At 38.8% G+C, this 20880-nt stretch overlaps 1 protein-coding gene across 2 annotated transcripts in view; it reads right to left on the bottom strand.

Moving 5' to 3' along the window:
* Positions 1-20880, bottom strand: part of Cbfb (core-binding factor subunit beta) — a 48946-nt gene that overhangs the window by 21203 nt on the left and 6863 nt on the right. For both annotated transcript variants that reach the window (XM_057754398.1, XM_057754397.1), the window contains exons 3-4: positions 19786-19902; positions 3313-3429 (exon numbers count right to left, since the gene is read on the bottom strand). In XM_057754398.1, coding sequence (XP_057610381.1) covers positions 3313-3429; positions 19786-19902 — 234 coding nt within the window. The remainder of the gene's footprint in view (positions 1-3312; positions 3430-19785; positions 19903-20880) is intronic.

The raw sequence follows: 20880 nt of genomic DNA, 5'->3' as shown, positions 1-20880 counted from the left end.
CGCGTATGGGAATTGAGTGCTTCCATTCTGTGAGAATCACTTCGTGTTCCCATATCTCTCTGAAGAGTGAGGCCCCTGAGCCTGCTGTGTATTGTTGTACACTGCATATCTACTATACTTTCAGAATATTCTATAAAGCCTGAGGTACCTAGAAAAGAATGCTGTCAATTCCCAAGGTCATTCTATTACCAGTGAGGTATCAACGGGAACATACCCACTAATGACAAGGTATTCCTTCTGTTCTGCTCATTTTTTATTATACTTAGTGCATGTGCACACACTGCAGCTTAGATGTAGAGCTTAGAGAACAACCTGAAGGGGTTGGTTCTCTCCTCCCACCATCAGATCATCAGGCCTGGTGACAAGTGCTTTTACCCTCTGCCATCTCACTATCCCTCATTCACTTTTTCATTTATTTCACATTTACTTAGCTTTTATTATAGGCAGGCCATTGTGCTTAGTACCATGAACATAAAATGAGGCAATATTGTTTTTCCCCATATAGCTGCTGGGGTTGGTAGCAAACAAACAAACAACCTAATCAACAAATCAACATAGTTATTGACTGTGATTATGTACAACAGAGGGAACTGGGAGGATAAAAGGAGAGGGTATGAGCTGTGAGCTAATTCCCTAAGAAAGTTGCTTATTGAGATACTGGGTACTCTAGAAATGGGTATAAACTTTCCCCATGAAATGACTGAGAAGTATTACTAATTGCCGCAGAACACTGACCTAGGAAAAACTTGAGAGTCCTCTATTTCCTAGCTCCAACTTCTGTCATGGTCTTTTCTGGTGAAAAGTGAGATGCGTATGCAGTGAACAGAATTCTTAAATGGTAAAATGGGAAAGCTGATAGGTATTACCAGTGTCATTCTGGTCCTTTAGCATTTCCCTTTTAAGGATACTACCTACTAATAAAATTACCTGCTCACCCATGAAAAGAGAGTAATGGTTAGGGACTGGTAACTTTATCAAGTCTCCTGGGCCGTGTGCCATACTAACTTAATAATCCACGGACTATGTGAAAACATGTATAAAGCAGCCAGATGGGGCCAACATAACAAAGTTGGAGTGGGCCATCATGGCCTGTACCTGTAACCCACCATGTGGGAAGCTGAGGCAGCAGTACAGCTGAGTTTTGGAGTTAAGATACCAGCCTGAACAATATCAGGAGTCTTCAGAAAAAAACAAATAGAGATATGACAGTCTTCAGAAAAAAATAGAGAGATGACAGAGAGCACCGGCTGCTCTTCCAAAAGACCCAGGTTTGATTTCCAGTTACAGCCGCTCACAAACATCTGTAACTCCAGTCCCAGGAATGTGATGCCCTCTTCTGGTCTCTGTGAGCACACGACATATAGTGCACAGATATACACACAGGCAAAATATCCCTACACATAAAACAACAAAACAACCCCCACACATACACATACGCACAAAAAATAGGCTAGAGAAAGGGCTCAGCAGGTAAAGTACTTGCTGTGTAAGCATGAGGACCTTGAGCCATATGTAGGAAGTTGGGCATTCCATAGCACATCTGTAATTTTAGCTTCAGGGAGGTGGAGACAGGTTGATGTCTTAAGTTCATTGGCTAGCAAATCTATCCAAATTGGTGGATTTCAGGTTTTATGAGACAACATCCCAAAAAATAAGGTAGAGAACAATGGAGGAAAGCCTCTATTACCGACCTCTAGCCTCCACATTCAGACACATAATATGCAGCCACACCAATGTAACATAAACACGCATATATTTATGCACATGGAAAAAAAAAGATTAAAAGAAGTCATGCCAACCAGATGGTGGCGGCACATGCCTTTAATTCCAACACTCAGGAGCCAGAAGCAAGCAGACCTGAATTGAAGGCCAGTATGGCGTACAGTGTGAATTCCAGGATAGTCAGGGCTGTACAGAGAAATTGTCTCAAAAAACCAAAAGAGAGAGAGAATGAGAGTGATTCTTCAGGCTAAATTTAAAGAAGGCTAAATTTTAAAAAAGAAAAGTCAAATAGAATTTCTGGAATTTAAAATTACTGAGGTGGGTCTCTGAGTTTGAGGCCAGACTGGTCAACATAGGGAGCTCTAGCAAGGACTACAGAGAGACTCTTTCTCAAGAGGAAATGAGACAGAGACAGGGAATGTATATATGTATATGTGTCTGACTATGGTGTATGTATGTACATTCATGAAGGCCAGAAAAGAACAGAATGTTGGGTAGCGGATTCAACCACTCTTCATCTTGCTCCACCAGGATCTGTCACCAGCCTATATACTAGGATAGCAGCCACAAACCCCTGCAATCCTCCTGCCTCTAACATTCCTTTCTCCCAGTGCTGGGGTTACAGGACTACATGGGTCATGCTTGGCTTTTTATTTGGTTGCTGGAACACAAACAGGTATTCATGTGTCTCCCCAGTAGCAGGAAGTATATAAGACATAAGAAGCCAGTTGAGGAGATTCACAGCTATAATTCCAGCAAGTGTGAAGGAGAGGTAGGTGGACCAGGAGTTTAAAACCAGCCTCTACAGCATACTGAATTTGACATAAACATGAATGACCCTGAGACCCTTTTCAAAAAACAAAAAAGGAAAAGAAAAATTTGAAAACGAAGGCACAGTGATGCACACCTGTAATTCTAGTAGTCAAGAGACAGAGGTAGGTAAAAGTAGGAGAATGTGTGTCAAGTCAGCCTGATCTATACACTGATTTACAGACCAGGCAGGGCTATACAGACACTACACTATCTCAAAATAAACAAAAGCAAAACCATACTTCTATCTGACGAGTTTTGTGTCAACTTGACACAAGCTACTCATCAGAGAGGAGGAAATCTCTCCTTGGAATCAGGTTGTAGATGAGCATTCAGGGCATTTTCTTAATTGATGATGATGGGTGGTACCCAGCTCATTGTGGGTGGTACCAAACAAACCCTTTCCCCCCAACTTTGGGTAGTGGCACGTCATTCACAGCAATGATAACCCTAACTAAGACACTACTACTCTTTAATTTTTAAAAATGTTTTTTATTATATTTTATTTGTTTTGTGGGTGTGTTTGTGTATATGGGCACACACCTGTTATAGCATGTGTACGGAGGTCAGGGGACAGCTTATAGGAGTTGGTTCTCTCCACCACGTGGGTCCTAGAGACCAAACTCAGGTCCTCAGGCAAGGCAGCAAGTGCCCGTTGTCTGCTAAATCACCTCCAAAGTCCAAACACACTACTCTAAAGATAAGGTAAAATAGTTCCCCAAAGACACATTAGGAGCTAAATAAAAGGACTATCTCCAACAAAGCCTGAAATCACCCTACCTGGGCTCGCTCCTCATCAAACTCCAGGCAACCCATACCATCCAATCTGTGGAGATCAATCCAGCCCTTCCAGATAACACATACACCATTCAGAATCATGGGAGCCTTCAAGTACACCTAAAAAAAAAAATAAAAAAAGACAGTTGAAAACCAACAAAAAGCCATGAGACCTAATGTATATGGATGTTTTGTCTACACGTACATCTACACACCAGAAGAGGGCATTAGATCCCACAGGACTACAGTTTCAGATGGTTGTGAGCTGCTACATGGATGCTGGAAATTGAGCTCAAGCCCTCTGGGAGAGCAGCCACAGTGCTCTTAACAGCTAAGTTCTAGTCCCAGACATGCATTTTGTGTGTGTGTGTGTATATATGAGTGTTTTACCTGCATGTATGTCTGTGCACATCGTGTATACAGTATCTATAGAGGCCAGAAAAAGGTGCAGGATTCCTAGAACTGGAGTTACAGATGGTTGTGAGCCTCCCATGTTGGTGATGAAAATCAAGCCTGGGTTCCCTGAAAGAATAGCCAGTCTTCTTAACTACTGAGCTATCTTTGCAGCCCCCAGATATGAAAAGGATTAAGCCTACTTGTCAATTTTACAGCTTTCTTTTTGAGAATATATGACGATAAGAATTAAGAATTACAGGAAAAGTACATATATTAAATTTAAAAAATTTTTTTTGAGAAAGGGTCTCACTATGTGGCCCTGGCTATCCTGGAACTACTTGTAAATCAGGCTGGCCTTGAATTCAGAGATTCTCCTGCCTCCGCCTCCTGAGTGCTGGAATTAAAGGTGTGCATTACCACACCTGGCATGGAAAGTACAAATCTAAATCTTATTTCATTCATCTGTGATGGCAGAGATTAAAGCCAGGGTCCTGCACATGAGGCAAGCACTGTGTCATAGAGTCCTTACAATTTTTTGTTCCAGTTACAACTCTTCTAGACTGCTTTGAAAAGAAAATTTCATAGGATTTGTGAAAGGACTGGGAAGACAGCTCAGGTTTCTCCAGCATGTGCATGGCCCCGAGTTTTAGCCCTTGTATATCCTTAGAGAGGGGAGAGGGTGGAGATGTGAAAACCTGTAAGGAAATTATTTTTTACTCAGAGACAGGGTTTCTCTGTGTAGCTCTGGCTACACTTGCTCTGTAGACCAGGCTGGACTAGAATTCACAGAGAGATGTCTGCCTTTGTCTCCTGTGTGCTGGAATTAAAGGTAGGCGCCACTACTGCTTGGCTAGTTTGTTTGTTTGTTTGTTTGTTTGAGACAGGGTTTCTCTGTGTAGTCCTGGAACTTCTCTGTAGATTAGGCTGAACTTGAACTCATACAGAGACCCTTCAGCCTCTGCCTCTCAAGTGTCAGCATTCATTCTTTATTAGCGAGAATGTGAACTCCCACAAAATTATTTTTGGTAAAATAGAGAGCTCTTTTAACACACTAATACCCGTATCGGCTTGTATATTAGGAAAATATCCAGAAGGAATACTCTGAGTTTGGTGGTGGTGCTCGCATTTAATCCCAGCACTCTGGAGGCAGAGGCAGGTGAATCTCAATGAGTTCAAGGTGAGTTCCAGAACAACTAGGGCTGTTACACAGAGAAACCCTGTCTCAAAATACCAAACCAAATCAAACAATACTTTGGGTTTATGTAACACCTTAAGTCACTGAAAAATTTAAAATATGTAATATACTCTATGCATGAAGTTTAAAAAGGTATCAACAAATGCTACTCAGATTTTCTAGATGCAAAACTATACATCTTATAAACCTTTAATACTATCAGAAAATCCCAATATCCCTACACACTGAGGTGACTTGAACTTTTACGTTTTTTATTTTCTTCTCTAAAAATAACAGTCACCCAAAGTTTTCAAGTAAATAAGTAACACTAGAGCAAAAGTCACTTTAAGCAGAATTTTCAAACTGAGATTTCAGTCATATTAATTCTCACATTGGCTGACTTTTCTCAAGAATAAGGATGCACATAGAAAGAATGGTTACTAATATTACTCAAGATAAACATTGTATTATGACACAGATATGAACCAAGAGAAATTATCATAGTTCCTACAGTCTTCACCGCCCTACTGTCAAACTGACATGGATCTCAGAATCATTCTACTTCCACTTTAAATGCTGAGACTACAGTCAGTCACCACGCACGCCAAGCATGGCTATGCTTCCCAGCACTCTAGAAGCAAACACAAGTAAATCTTTGCGAGTTCAAGGCCAGCATGGTCTAGAATGTGCATTCTAGGACAGTCAGGGCTACACAGAAACCCGTCTAGAAAACAGAACTTCATGTAGCCCAGGCTGGCCTTGAACTGATCCTGGCTATTTTAAAAAATTGCTTTTCTATATCTTCTCTACCTCACTTAACACAGGCTTCTTAATGAAAATAAGCATAAATTTAAATCATTCACTGCCTTGAATAAGATATTTAAAATTCAGAGGAAGTGGAACTTCAGTGAATTTTCAAAACTCCAAACAACCAAACACATCTTCAAAAGTGAGTTTTTCACCTACATATACAAAACAAGTCATCACTGGATCAGTCTAGTGTTTTATGAACAAAACTGGCATTTTTATTACTTACACAACATTAAAGTGGTAGGAAAGTTTCTCATTTAAGAGAAAAGCTGGCACACCTTTAATCCCAGCACTTAGTAGGCAGAGGCAGGCAGATAGCTGTGAGTTCTAGGGCTAGCCTGGTCTACAGAGTGAGTTCCAGGACAGTCAGTGCTACATAGAGAAACTCTGTCAAAACAAAACAAAACACCACCCAGACCAAAACAAAGAGAGAAAAGCTGAAATCATCCTTTCTTCTTCATTCAATTCAGCAGTCTTCTCTTTTTCTCCTTATGCTAAGAATGACCTTTTTAAAAATAAATGTTTCAATAAACCCAAAGAACCAATTTCTACTTACAAAAAGAAAAAAAAAAAAAGGCTCTCCAAAAGCATAAGGTTCTAGTTTTCCTCCTATTTGAGCAAGGGAAACAGTCTGCAGTTGTAGTTAAAACCGTTTAACCACATATTTCCTTTTGTTCTGATAAGTGCTCATTCCTTTCTACATTATAAATATATTTATTTAGTTATCCTTTTTTTGAGGGAGTCTCATGAAACCCAGCCTGGCCTCTAACTTGATCTGAGGCTGAGAGTGACCTTGAACTCCAGATCCTGCTGCTTCTCCCTCATGCTGGTGAGCACACCTACTCACCCCCAAGTCCAGCCACATTAACTCATCAGTGTGCAGTGACTATGCTAACCTCCCACTCAGTACCCCAGAGAAACCTAACAACACTTGACTTACCACACCTCCAAAGAAGATTTCGCTCCTTACAGCACATGACAGAGAGCGTGACATTTCATTACCATTTTTTTTCTTTCTTTTTTTTTTTTTGGATTTTTTTTTTTTTTTTTTTTTTGGTTTTTCGAGACAGGGTTTCTCTGTGGTTTTTGGAGTCTGGAACTAGCTCTTGTAGACCATGCTGGTCTCGAACTCACAAAGATCCGCCTGCCTCTGCCTCCCGAGTGCTGGGATTAAAGGCGTGCGCCACCACCGCCCGGCCTTGGATTTTCGAGACAGGGTTTCTCCATAGCTTTTTGGTTCCTGTCCTGGAACTAGCTCTTGTAGACCAGGCTGGCCTCGAACTCACAGAGATCCGCCTGCCTCTGCCTCCCAAGTGCTGGGATTAAAGGCGTGCGCCACCACTGCCCGGCTCACTATGCTAAATTCTGATACCAATCATGGCTAAAAAGGTCAACTTCATGTTACTTTTGAACCATATTTGTGCTCTTCATAAATGGTTTATATCTTTTAGAACTGCAGATTCTACCATTTCTTAGCTTACTCATATTAACTAACATCCACAGTCAAAAATATTTCTCTTATGAAATTCGTTTTTTAAAGACCATCTTTTACTTCTTTATAAATCTTTCATGAAAAGGAGACCACCACGGATCTGTTTTGGGAAATTCCTAAATGGCTTTAGAAAAATGGATACATTCATTATGAAGAATAATGTCTGGACTCCTAATTTAAAATAACATCTAGATGATCCTGGTGATTTATTTAATGATCACACTGAAATAAACAGTTTTATGCATAATCTTCAAAGTAAATGTTTGGTGCTTTTATATATTTATGAAAACCAGGCCTCAAAGTCTGAAGAAAATATACTGCTGTCTCTTAACAGCTGGTATTTTGTAATGTTAATTCAATAATGTCATTTAAACACAAAGACATTTTATTGAAAATGATGCCTTATTTCAAACTTTGAAAAGAAAGGTTTTATATGCCCCCAAATGAAGCTCAATTGTCCTGGAAAAAAATATGTTATAGAAATGGATTCTACAAAGCCTTAAAAACTAGTAAATAGATACAGCCAATCACAGAAGAAACAAAGCAGATTATCTTTCCAAAAGCTAAATACTACAGAACAAGACTTCATGGATTTAAAATGACTATAGCTTCATTTTTTTTTTTAAAAAAAAAGGTAAAAGTTGGTTTATTAGAATTTAACTCAAGATCTAAACAGCAATATTTTTGTTGATACCATATTGAATCCAAGTTATATAAATCACTTTATTTTTAACTTATGGCTTCAAATTCCCCATCATTCAAGCCACAAAGAAGTTCAACAAAAACATGTTTGTATCATCCAACTATATTATTAATACAAGGGTATATTATTCGGACATAAAAAGGAATGAATGCTGGACATGATGGCACATGTCTCTAATTCCAGCACTTAGAGGTTAAAGTGGAAGGACCACTGCAAACTCAAGGTAAGCCTGCACTACACAGGATGACCATCTCAAAACAACCCCAACAACAAAACAAAAAGACAAACAACAAAAATAAAAATCAAAGAATTGCCTCTATAACACAGATGAACCCTAAAGCTACTATACTAAGTGAAGTAAGTCAGGAAAAAGTCAAAATTTAAAATCAACCACAAGAGACAAATTTAGAGGAGTTAGAAAGGAAAATATGAGATTCCGGTTTTCTTAGAGATCCAGGTTGATATTATAAATATGGTGGCCACTAACAATACTATGCTTTTAAATCTAGAGGAAGGGAAGAGAGATTCCTTGAGGAATAAACAGAAAATGAGGACTGATGAAGAACTTGGAGAAAGTCCAACTTTTCAATTTGGGCAGAAGTAAATAATGCAGAGCAGACGATGAACAGCCATTACTAAACGAGAACATGTATTATAACCATGGGGCGAAATTCTCCTTTGTTGACTACCCTATATCAGAGACTCACCCACTTCTGCATGCCCATGTTCAGAAAACCCATAAGGAGGTTTGAATTAAAATGTATATTTCAGTAAAACCAGAAACTGCAAATTTCCAAATAGTTTACTTTTGAATCCAGGTGTATTTTTCTAAAGAATATTACTTTCATTAGCTTTTCAAAGAGCCATGCAAAGCAAAAAAGAATTCAGTATGACAGTAAAAACTTTGCTAATCCTCCTTCATAGACGGACTCCAAGTACTCTGTAGAATAATAGACCACCATGAGATGGTAAGTGCTCCTCCTTCCAGTAAATGAGGGGAGAGACACGGGGGGGGGGGGGGGTTGTGTTAGCTGTTAATGGAGATTAAACATTTCCATGTACTAAGTAAATATGACACTGAGCAAGACACCTAACCTCACTCCTTTTAACTCTACTCCCCCTTAGACAGCTATAATAAATAAAAATAAATTGGTAACTTGGGTCCTGAAATTTAAGTGTCAGAAGAAGGGTGTGAAAAAGTCTGATCAATTTCTCATTTATTAACTTGTACAATATTTCGTTCTCTGAAGGTCTAGAGGCTGCTGTTCTAAGAATAAGCAATCTGGAAGTAGCAGTGGCATCTACAGCTAAGCTGTTTTTCCCCCTGCCATGCCAATCCCATTTAGGAAAGATTCTAGGTAGCTGAGGTGAGGCAAACTCAAAGTAGAAAAGCTATGCTTCAAAGAACTACTTTGAGTTCTGAAGAAGAAAATTTTGAGATAAGCAAAGCACAATGATTGTAAATTTATAAACATAACCAATGCACATCAATATTCAATCATAAATCAATATGCACAGAAACCAACCTCAAATCTATTGATAAAAGGAAGAAGCAAAGATGTCATTCTTCAAAAAAAATTTTTTTTTCAATTGGAAAGAGTATTTTTCTTCTCTGTAATACAAACTGATAAACTGGGTATGGTGGCACACAACTTGTGCACGTAGGAAGCACAAGGAGGTAGATCTTGAGTTTGAGGCCAGCGTGGCCTACAGGAGAGTTCCAGGATAGCCAGGACTACACAGATCAACCCTGTCTTTAAAACAAAAACAAAAACAAAAACAAAAACAAAAAAAAAAACCAAAAAACAGGTGGTGCACGCCTTTAATCCCAGCACTCGGTAGGCAGAGGCAGGCGGATCTCTGTGAGTTTGAGGCCAGCCTGGTCTACAAGAGCTAGTTCCAGGACAGGAACCAAAAAGCTACAGAGAAACCCTGTCTCGAAAATCAAAAAAAAAAAAAAAAAAAAAAACAGGGCTGGGGCAGGGGGCAGGGGTGGTACATGCCTTTAATCCCAGCACTCGGGAGGCTAGCTCTGGTCTACAAGAGCTCCAAAGCTACAGAGAAATCCTGTCTTGAAACACCAAGAGAAAGAGAGAGAGAGAGAGAGAGAGAGAGAGAGAGAGAGAGAGAGATAGTTAGTTAGTTCCAGGACAGCCAGGGCTGTTACACAGAGAAACCCTGCCTCATAAAATTAAAAGACAACAACAAAAACAAACAAAAAACAAAATAAGAAAATAAGGCTGGGCAGTGGCGATACACGCCTTTAATCCAGAATTTAAGAGGCAGAGGCAGCTGGATCTCTGTAAGTTTGTGGTCAGCCTGGTCTACAGAGTGAGTTCCAGACCAGGCAGGACTGTTTCAGTGAAACCCTGCCTCAAAAAAAACAAAAACAAACAAAAACAAAAATAGTAAATACATAAATAAACTGGTAATATTCAGTTTTGCTAACATGTTTGTCTGTGTTGTATTTGTGTTGCCTGGTGCCCTAAAGGTCAGAAGAATGCATCCATTAGCTCTTCTGGAACTAGAGTTATGGATTGTTTTAAGCTGCCCTGTGGGTACTGGGAATTAAACCAGTGTCTTTTGAAAGAGTAGCTCTTAATCACTGAGTCATCTCTTCACGGCCCCCATAAATAGCTAAATATTTATTAATAAAAGAGCAAGAAAATAGAAAAGTTCTTAGGTTCTCTACACTAATCATTTCCAAACTACTTACTTTTTGTTATTGTTTATTTGAGGTTTTTTGGGTTTTTTTGTTTGTTTGGTTGGTTGGTTTTTTGAGACAGGGTTTCTCTGTGGTTTTGGAGCCTGTCCTGGAACTAGCTCTTGTAGACCAGGCTGGTCTCGAACTCACAGAGATCCGCCTGCCTCTGCCTCCCGGGTGCTGGAATTAAAGGCGTGTGCCACCACTGCCCGGCAAGGTTTTTGTTTTTGAGACAGGTTCTCACTGTTGTAGCACAGTATGGCTTTGAACTCCCAAGCCTTCCTGTCTTTATCTCCTAAATGCTGGGATTATAGGTATGTACCACCATGCCTGGCCTTCAAACAACTTATTTTCACTTACCAACACAACATTCCTCACATTTTACAACCATTGCTGGAGATATATCTCCTTTAGTAAAAATTAAGACAACGATTAAGTAAAAATCCACACCACCACAGAAACACTGCTTACACATACATTTCCACCAAAGCTCTACATGGCATTTTTTTTTTTTTTTTAGGGAAAGAGCTATCCCCTACCCCACCCCCAGACAATGAACAGTTGTTCTACCCACAAACTAATGAATCATCAGACAAGCTAGCTATAATGCTAGACTGCCCAGAAGCACCCAGGAAAACAAGATTCCACTGATGAAATATGTACCTTGCTGCCCAGCTGTAATCATTTCTGCAGACGACTTAACAGATTCCTTTCAAAGACTTGGTTCTGACTCACCCTCTGGTAGCCACATGGTCCCTCTGTTCCTAAGTGCACAGCCAGCCACTGCAGACAGTCACTACAGTCATTTATTCCCATTGGACTCTAAATAACAACAGGGTTGCGTGTAGGAGAAAACATAGCTTCTTACAGTGATCTAATGCAATCTACAAACCTACTTCATATAGTTCAAACGACAAATTGTAAAATGCAAAACTCGAAAACATTTTTGAAACTTGTGTACATGTACACACACTTAACCACATATTTGATAAATTAGTAAATTGTTGGGCACAGTGGCAAAAAACTGTAATCCTGGTCCTCGGAAGATATTGGTAGGACTGAGTTTGAGATCAGCCTAAACCACTTTGTAAGAATCTATCTCAAGGCTGCGTGGTGGTGACACATCCCTTTAATGCCAGCACTTGTGAGGCAGACAGATCTCTGTGAGTTTGAGGCCAGCCTGGTCTACAAAACCTAGTTCCAGGACAGGCTCCAAAGCTACAGAGAAACCCTGTCTTGAAAAAAAAAATCTATCTCAAAAACAAAAACAAATAACAACAACAACAAAAAGATTATGTTAAGACCACATAAGAGCTGGGCACAGTGGATCACACCCTTCTATACTTAGCTAGTTCAATGCCAGCCTGAGATATATGAGACCACGTCACAAAAACCAAAGCCCACCACCACCATTAATAATATAAGATCTGTATACTTTTCAAAATCAAAAACTGTACAAACACATCACTAATATCCTTTCTAAACAATTATTTTTACTTGATTTCAATGCATTTTCTTTCTAAGTGCAAAGCTTATTAGGCTTTTGAGTTAGAAGAGTGGCAGTAGCAGTAGTGCTGTAACGTGGAAGCGTCATCAGCTGTTGCCCGAGAGCGCTTAAGCATCTGGACAGAGCCAAATGAATGCAGTTGCATTCTGAGATTCCTCCAGCTCATCCTCTTCCAAGAACTTCGTCTGAAAATGAGAGTCCCTTTCCATGTCCATATATAAACACCACAGTCTTTTCCTCCTGTGAGTCCCTAGTACATATTTATGGACTAGCCATACCCATATTATGAAATATACATGATTTTTAAGTTAAAATATTAGTCTGTATTAGTCTAAGTAGAAATTGTTTAATCGGGGCTGGCAAGATGGCTCACTTGTAAGAACAACTGCTGCCAAGCCTGGCAATCTGAGTACAATCCCTAGAACCCACATGGTGGAAGAAAGAAAACCTACGCCCACAAGTTGCCCGGCACAGACAGACAGACACATTAAAAATTGGGAGGAAAAGAGGGAAAATAAGAGGTAATATATCTTAAACAGAGGAGCCTGCTCAAAAATTTCTTCATCCACTAAATAAAATTCAGTTAAAAACCACTTTGCTATTCTACCTTTATAAGAATTGGCAAGCCTATAATCCCAACACTTGAAAGGCTAAGGAAAGAGGATCAAAGTATCTTATGACGGGTGTGACGGTGCACACCTTTAATCCTGGCAGTTGGGCGGCAGAGTCAGGCAGATCTCTGAGTTTGGGGACAGCTAGAGCTACATAATGAGACCCTGTCTCAAGATAGAAAAAGAAAAAGAAAAGAAAAAAGGTAGGACCATGCGCAGCCCTGAAAATTACTTTTTAGAAAAGAGTTAAACCTTTCTCTTCCTGAGCCCAGACAAAAATAGAATACTCATTTTTCATAGGATCAGTACAGGGTCAACCAACAGTAAACAAAAGTTCATTTTTTAATTTTTGAAATCAGCTTTCATACTATTTAGACTAACTTAGACCATACAATTACCATATAGAGTCAAACAGAATACATGAAAAAAAAAACCATTAATGTGATCATTCAAGACTATTAATTATGGTCAACCAAAACCATTCACATTCATTTGAAATAAAATGTAATTGGAAAGTCCTAAGAGGAAGGAGCAAAGGAATTAAGATGAGTCTATATAATTTCAATTTAAGAATGATTTAAGTTCTGATAAGTTGCTTTTCATTAGCTGTCTTTTGACGGCTAAATTACAAGGAAGCAGTTTAAAGAAGAATTAAAAACATCTTGGTTGCCAAGGTGTATAATATAGCAAGATGGACTACTAGGGAAAGATGAAGTATTCCAGCAGCATTGTGGGCCTACCTGAAATAACTTACCAAGCCATACTACAGCATTAACACTATTATTCAGTTACAATCTTACCTATAAAACAATCTAATAGCCTAACTTTGGATAGGGGGTTCCAATTTAAGACGCATTTTCATTGCTGGGCATACTGGCATAAACCTGTAATCTGTGCAACAATGGGAGGTAGAAGCAGAATAAACACGAGTTCAAGACCAACTTGTGCTATAGGAGACTAGTCTCGAAACAATTCAAATTTCAAATTATTTTCTGGTACTTCATTTAATCCTCACATGAGGAATATTCTGCTTACCACTTATAAATTATACAAATGCATTGACTCTACCTTTCTACTAGGCTGTAGTATTTTAAATCTTCCCTGAAAGACTCTAAGAACCAAGATAAGGGCTAGGAACACATCTCAGTAGTAGAGTACTTGAGTAACCCATGCAAGGCTCTGGGTTCCATGGGCACCATCCAAAACAAACAAAACACAAAACCAATGACATGCCAAATACAAACAGTTCAAGTAGACAACTGTTTCAAATGGGGCTGACTATTCTTCCAGAGGACCCAGGTTCAATTCCTTGTACCCATGTAGCAGCTCATAATCTTCTATGACTCCAGTTCCTGGGAATCCAATGCCCTCTTTTGGCCTCTTCCATGGGCCCCAGTCACATACAGGGTGAAAAAAACTTACAAGCAGGTAAAACACCCATATACATCTTTTTGTTTGTTTGTTTCAAGGCCAAACTGATTCATATGATGAGTTACAGGGCAGCCTATCCTTTCTTAAAATTTTCAAATTCTTTAACAATATTATGCTCTATCTTGATCTTACATAAAGCACCTATGTTTAGGTAATAGCCTGCTAAGAGACCTTCCTTATTAAAGACCTTTGGCTTGGAAAAAATAAAACAAAACAAAAAATCAAAATCCTTAGTTTGGGGGGGGGGAAATTGAGTGTGTGGGGGGGTTTGAACCTAGGGCTTCACAAGTGCTAGGCAAAAGCTCTAACACTGATCTCCATTCCCAGCCTTTTTTTGCCTTATATTTTGAGACAAGGTTTCCCTAAGTTGCCCAGGCTGGCCTTGAACTCACTTGGTAGGTGAAGAAGGCCTTGAATTTTTGATACTCCTACTTAGACCTCCTGAGAAGCTGTGATTATTGACCTTCACTAACAGGCCTAGGTAAAAATACTCTTGCTATCACATAAGCAAAAGAATGAATAAAAGGGGCTACTTTCTGAAGCCATTTTCTTAAATCACAAAACTACTGTTTTGAATAAAAAATAGTTTCTTTTTTACTAACATTGTAAGCTGTTTTGAATTCAGTAAATTTAACAATTATTATTGTGGCTGGGCTCCAACATGGTCAATGATCCCATCATCCTGGTATTCATACCCAAGTGTAATAATCCCCTTCTCTGTTGAATGTGGCCTAGACTTAGTGACTAGCTGCTAATAAACCAAATGAGACACAAATGACTCGGAGAAGTAGTCATAAAAAGCATGGTGACTTCATTCATTTTTTTCAGCACAGAAAAGCACACATCTTCGAACAGAAGTCGTATGAGCTTAGAAGTACATCCTTTGGCTCTAGACAAGTCTTCAGAGACTGTCCAGTCCTATCTAACAGTGTGAATGTGATCTCAAAAGAGAACCTGACCCAGAGCCATAAAGGTACAACGATCCCAGATTTGTGTAAAGAAGCCTGAGAAAACCTTTGGAGTGGCTAAACATTACCTTAATCATAGTACATTTATGTATATGCATACATTTGTTAAAGTAAAAATTATGCTATTAAAGTAGTGCATTTTATTATATTTAAGCTATATTTCAATAAAGTTGATTCTTTTCAACTGAACTCTTGAGATAAACAGATGAAGGATCAATTTGTTAGCTTTGGGAGTTCAGAGTAGGCAGTAAGGAAACAGAAGCTAAAAAAAGCTATCATCACATGTCTTAAACTGAGCAAACCTGCTTTTTCCTTTATCTGCAGCCCTTCCCATCTCAGATGGTGGCAGCCCCACATTTCCAGTTGTTCTCGCCAAAGAGGTGGAGCTGTTCTTAGCACTCTTTCCCACCCACTACATCCAATTTACAAACAAACTCAGATGGTTTTATTTCAGAATACTTTCACCTCTCATTGCACCACCATCACCTTGCCAAGATTACTTCAATAGCCAAACTGGTTTCCCTACTTCACTGTGGCCTTTATAATCTATTATCAACCTAGAATACAGAGTGAATCTGTCAGAACCTAACACAAACCATATCATTCATCTGCTTGGAACCCTGACATCACTCTCAGTTGCACTCAGAATAAAAGGCGGTGTCAAGCCAGGTGTACTGGTTCACACACCCAGAATATTGGAGGCTGAGGGAAGAGTAGAAGTTCAAGGCTAATCTCAGCTATATAGAAAAGTTATAATCAGTCTGAGCTATGTGAGACCCTGACTTTAAAAACTAAAACAAATAAACCAGGGGAAATTTAAAAACTAAAAAAGAACAACATCTTTGGGCAAGTGAGACAGTTCAATGGTTAAAAATACTTGCTGTGAAGCCTATTAAATATAGTTTAATCCCTACATTCAACATAAAGAACAAATTTCCACAACCTTACACATGTATATACACAAATAGAAATATAATAAAAGCATAGTCCTTTTTTAAAAAAGTCTGTCAATTCAGGAGGTGATGCTGCACACCTTTAAAGCCAGCACTCAGAAGGCAGAGGCAGGCAGATCTCTGAGTTCTACGTCAGCCTGCTCTACAGAGTGAGCTTCAGGATAGCCAGGGCTTCAGAGAAACTGTCTTGAAAAAAATCAAGTCATTATAATTGTCTACCATGGTCAAACTAATCAGCTCCTTGCTTTATTTCCCTTGTCTCATCTTTTACTGTGTCCTCTAGCTACACCGGCCTGCTTGCCAACTATATAGTATGCAGCACATGGTCCTTTACAATGTTCCCCTAGACGCCTCCACGGCACATCGTCTCCTAACCTTCTTTAGGTTGCTTCTCTACCAACACCACCTATTTAAAACTGCAAATGTTCCTGGTCACTTACCAGTTAAGAGAAACAAGAGGATTGGGAGGTAACTAGGTTAAAGCAAAGGAATTTACACACCTGCAATCAAGTACAGGCAGGAGGATCAGGAGTTCAAACTAGGTGGAAAAAACATGAGATGATACTCATTTGGTATCTGATAAAAATAAGAATTAACATTGGCAAATAATTAACATTTGGGAAAATTCTTCAAATTGTTTGGTAGTCAGCCTTAGGCCTGTGGAGACAGAAAGTCTACAGATAACAACAAAGCATAAAAAGGAAGAAAGAAAATATAAGATCCCACAGTCTGAATGCAATGGATGAGAGCACCTAAGTTAGTATTCCTTTCTTTTTTTTTTTTTTGGTTTTTCGAGACAGGGTTTCTCTGTGGTTTTGGAGCCTGTCCTGGAACTAGCTCTTGTAGACCAGGCTGGTCTCGAACTCACAGAGATCCGCCTGCCTCTGCCTCCCGAGTGCTGGGATTAAAGGCGTGCGCCACCACCGCCCGGCTAGTATTCCTTTCTTAAATCAACTGGAGTACTTTACCTTAGCAGTGTGCAGCAATAGGTCAAAAGGGTTTTGTTTGTTTTCTGCCTTTTTCTTTCTTTCTTTCTTTTTTTTTTGGTGAGTATAGGTGTTGGTAAAACTATAGATGAAAGGTCTGTCATCTATACGTAAACACAATTTATATATATAAAAAAATACTGATTTTTGGCTAGCATTACCACATTCTTGGAATATATCCCTACTCACCTGTTCAGCTCTTTTGACACTACAACTAGGGTAAAAAGCTGCAATAGAGAGCACAAGCCTGCAAAACTGAAAATATTTACCATCTATCCTTCTTTTAGAAAATCAAACTTCTAAAACCAGAATTAGTAATATGTAAATTTTTTGATACCTTGTACTAGTTTTATCATTTGCTACTGAAATTGAAAGATTTTAAGTAGTAAGTTTAATTTTCCAATTAAAGTTAGTACACAAGAAAGAATATTATGTAACAACTACTCCTTTTTTTTTTTTGTTTGTTTGTTTGTTTTGTTTTTTGGAGATAGGGTTTCTCTGTAGCTTCGGAGCCTATCCCGGAACTAGATCTTGTAGACCAGGCTGGCCTCCAAATCACAAGATCCACCTGCCTCTGCCTTCTGAGTGCTGGGATTAAAGGTATGCACCACCATCGCCTGGCCTAGATTTGATCTTTTATGGGCAACTAGTTAATCTTTAGATTGAAAAGGGAAAGACTGCAGGATTTAAAAAACAATGAGTAGCCAGGCAGTGGTGGCATACACCTTTAATCCCAGCACTTGGGAGGCAGAGGCAGGCAGATCTCTGTGAGTTCAAGGCCAGCCTGGTCTACAAGAGCTAGTTCCAGGACAGGCTCCAAAGCTACAAAGAAACCATGTCTCGACAAGCCAATAAATAAATAAACAAACAAATAAATGACTGAATAAAATCAAATCCAGTCGGGTGGTGAAGGCACACACTTTTAATCTCAGCACTCAGGTGGCAGAGGCAGGTAAATCTCTGTGAGTTCGAGGTTAGACTGGTCTACACAGGACCAGGACAGTCAGAGCTACACACAGAGAAACCCTGTCTCTAAAAACAAAACAAAACAAAAAGAACAAATCTAAACAAAATCTTTCACTGTACATAAAACAGGTAAATCTGGGGCTGGAGAGATGGAGCAGGGGTTAAGAGCTGCTCTTCCAGAGGTCCTGAGTTCAATTCCCAGCAAGCACATGGTGCTCACAACCGTCTACAGTGAGATCTGGTGCCCTCTTCTGGTCTGCAAGTATACATGTAGGCAGAACACTAAACATAATAGATCTTTGAAAAGATAAATCTTTTAATTAGTGTTTATATGCTGCTAATTCTTTTCAGTTGTTGTTTTTCATTTTTTTAAAGAGTTATTTTATTATTTGTGTGTGATGGGGGTGCAGATGTGTCTGAACACCAGAGGACAGTTCTTCAGGACCAGCTCTTTCCTTCTATTTTTGTTTTTAGTCAGGGTCTTTCCTGTTGTGTCTGTGACTGTGATATCCACTAGCTTCTGGTAGTTCCTCTGGACTCTATCTCCCACCTTGTGGTAGGACTGCTGAACCTTTGATAACAGCCACAATAGATTCTGAGGATCCAAATCAGGTCATCAAGGTTGCCAGGCACACATTTTTACCTGCAGAGCCATTGGACCAGCATTGTTTTGTTTTGAGACAGGGTCTCATTGTAGCTAGGCTGACCCAGAATCCATTAAGAAGTCCAAGAACTGCCCCCAAACTAAAGAGGCCAAATCTGCCAAGCCACACAACGGTGATGGTGATGACACTTAGGAAAATAATTCAGCAAAATTTAGCAAGTTGCTAGAAACAGGTATGGTAACATACTACAAGCTGGGTGTGGTGGCACACACCTGTAACCCTGGCAGTCCAAGGTAGAGTCAGAAGGATCAAAGAATTCTAGGTCAGCCATTGCTACAAGAGACCATTCCTCCGTGTCAAAACAAAACCAAAAAAGTCCTAGAAATCAAACAAGCAAAACCCCCAAACACCAACAAAACCATTCTAAAGAGATAGCAGGAAAAAAAAAACAAGTATACAACTGGATACAAAAGTTTATAAGATAAGTTGATTTAAAAATTTTTTTTAATTCTTTGAAGGTGATTCTTTGATCAAAGATCAATCTAAAATATTATTTATTAAATTTTTATCAAGTAACATATCATAGATTTTTAAGTTATCAGTGTATCAGTGTAAACATTTCTACCTATTTTTATAACTTTAACCTCACTTCTAATATAAAAATTGTAAAGCATTTATTTGAATTCCCAGAAAGTTTTCCTTTAATTAAATAGAAAATATTTTCAAGTAGATGTTTTCTTATGATGCTTATGATGTTCTTAAAATCAACTGTTATATTAATAAAATACCTATAACTTGTTTATAAATAAGCATTTAATTTTTTAAAACGAATTTTAAACATACACTTTTCCTCCATTTTTTCTCCTTCACTTCAGACTATCATAATATATTTTAGTACAGACAAAAAATTTTGTACTAACATTTAAAGAAATCAAAATTTGACTATTAAATGTAGAATATTTTCCTGTAAGTTAGAATTTCTCTTGATAATTATTATATATATAATTAGGAATTAAATTTTATAAAAGTCATTAAAATCATTTTACATTCTTTTAACAAATCTGACCATACATCTGGGTAGTCAGACTAATAATCTCCTTATTAAAATGCAAGTAATGAGACAATAATAAAACAATTCACAATACTTTAAATAGCAAAGATATCTCCTACCTTGCCTGCTTCTCTTTCTAGGTCGACATATTCCCGGCTAGGTGTTTGTCGCTGTTCTCCCTGCCAGCTGGCCGGAAAAAACTGGAGAGACAGATTGGTTCCTGTGGCCACAAAAGCCTTTTAGAAAAATCAATACAAACAGGATCAGGAGCAGGACATCACATAAATTATGCAGGCAGTCATTTATTTTTACATCAGTTTATGTCTTAAGCCAGGCAGCACTGAGAATACTTAAAAGTAAAAAACATGCACTCATCATTTTTCTTAAGTATTAAGTTACAAACATCTGATTCCATTTTAAGGGCATTTGCCATTGGCTGCTTAAATATAAAATCAGACATGGAATCAATACGTTCTTTCAGGTCATTTTTTTGCTGACGTTAGGAACTCACATTGCTCGTGTCTAACCAAAACCTCTATCCCTGGATATAAAATTTTATTTTCAAATCACCCATGATTTTGAATTTTTAAGAATAACATAATTTAAAGTTGTACAAATGAGATTTTATTTTTTCTTGCTTCTTTGGCTCATGCAACCATGTGTGGGTCATTTTAAAAACCTGCAGTATTTAAGTACATTTTAAAGCATGAGTTCCAAAGCCAATGAAAAAACAAAGTACTAGGAGGCACACCCTCTGATTCTAGCAGCACTCAGGGGCAGAGGCAGGTGGAGCAGGTGGAGCTTTGTGAGCTGAGTTCGAGATCAGCCTGGTCTATATAGTGAGTTCCAGGACATCCAGGGCTACACAAGAGACCCTGGCTCAAAAAAGAAAGAAAGAAAGAGGGAGGGAGGGAGGGAGGGAGGGAGGGAGGGAGGGAGGGAGGGAGGGAGGAAGAAACGTTAGATAGTACAGCTCAATATGTAGAACAATCTAAAACCATCATCAAAAAATATTTTATGTAGCCTCTGAGCAATTTAACTCTTATTTCCTTCCCCACATAAAACAAAATCCAAAAATACCATCATTCCCCTTTCCAAGAGATTTAGAAAGAAATAAGTAAAAATAGTATTTTTCTTAAAAAAACCACATTTTGATCTGGATCAATGGTCCAACATTAGAGCACTGGCTGCTCTTGCAGAGGACCCAGGTTTGA

Source organism: Chionomys nivalis, chromosome 21 (assembly GCF_950005125.1).
Source record: "Chionomys nivalis chromosome 21, mChiNiv1.1, whole genome shotgun sequence".
NCBI classification, from domain to species: domain Eukaryota; kingdom Metazoa; phylum Chordata; class Mammalia; order Rodentia; family Cricetidae; genus Chionomys; species Chionomys nivalis.
This window is presented reverse-complemented; position numbering and strand designations above follow the sequence as displayed.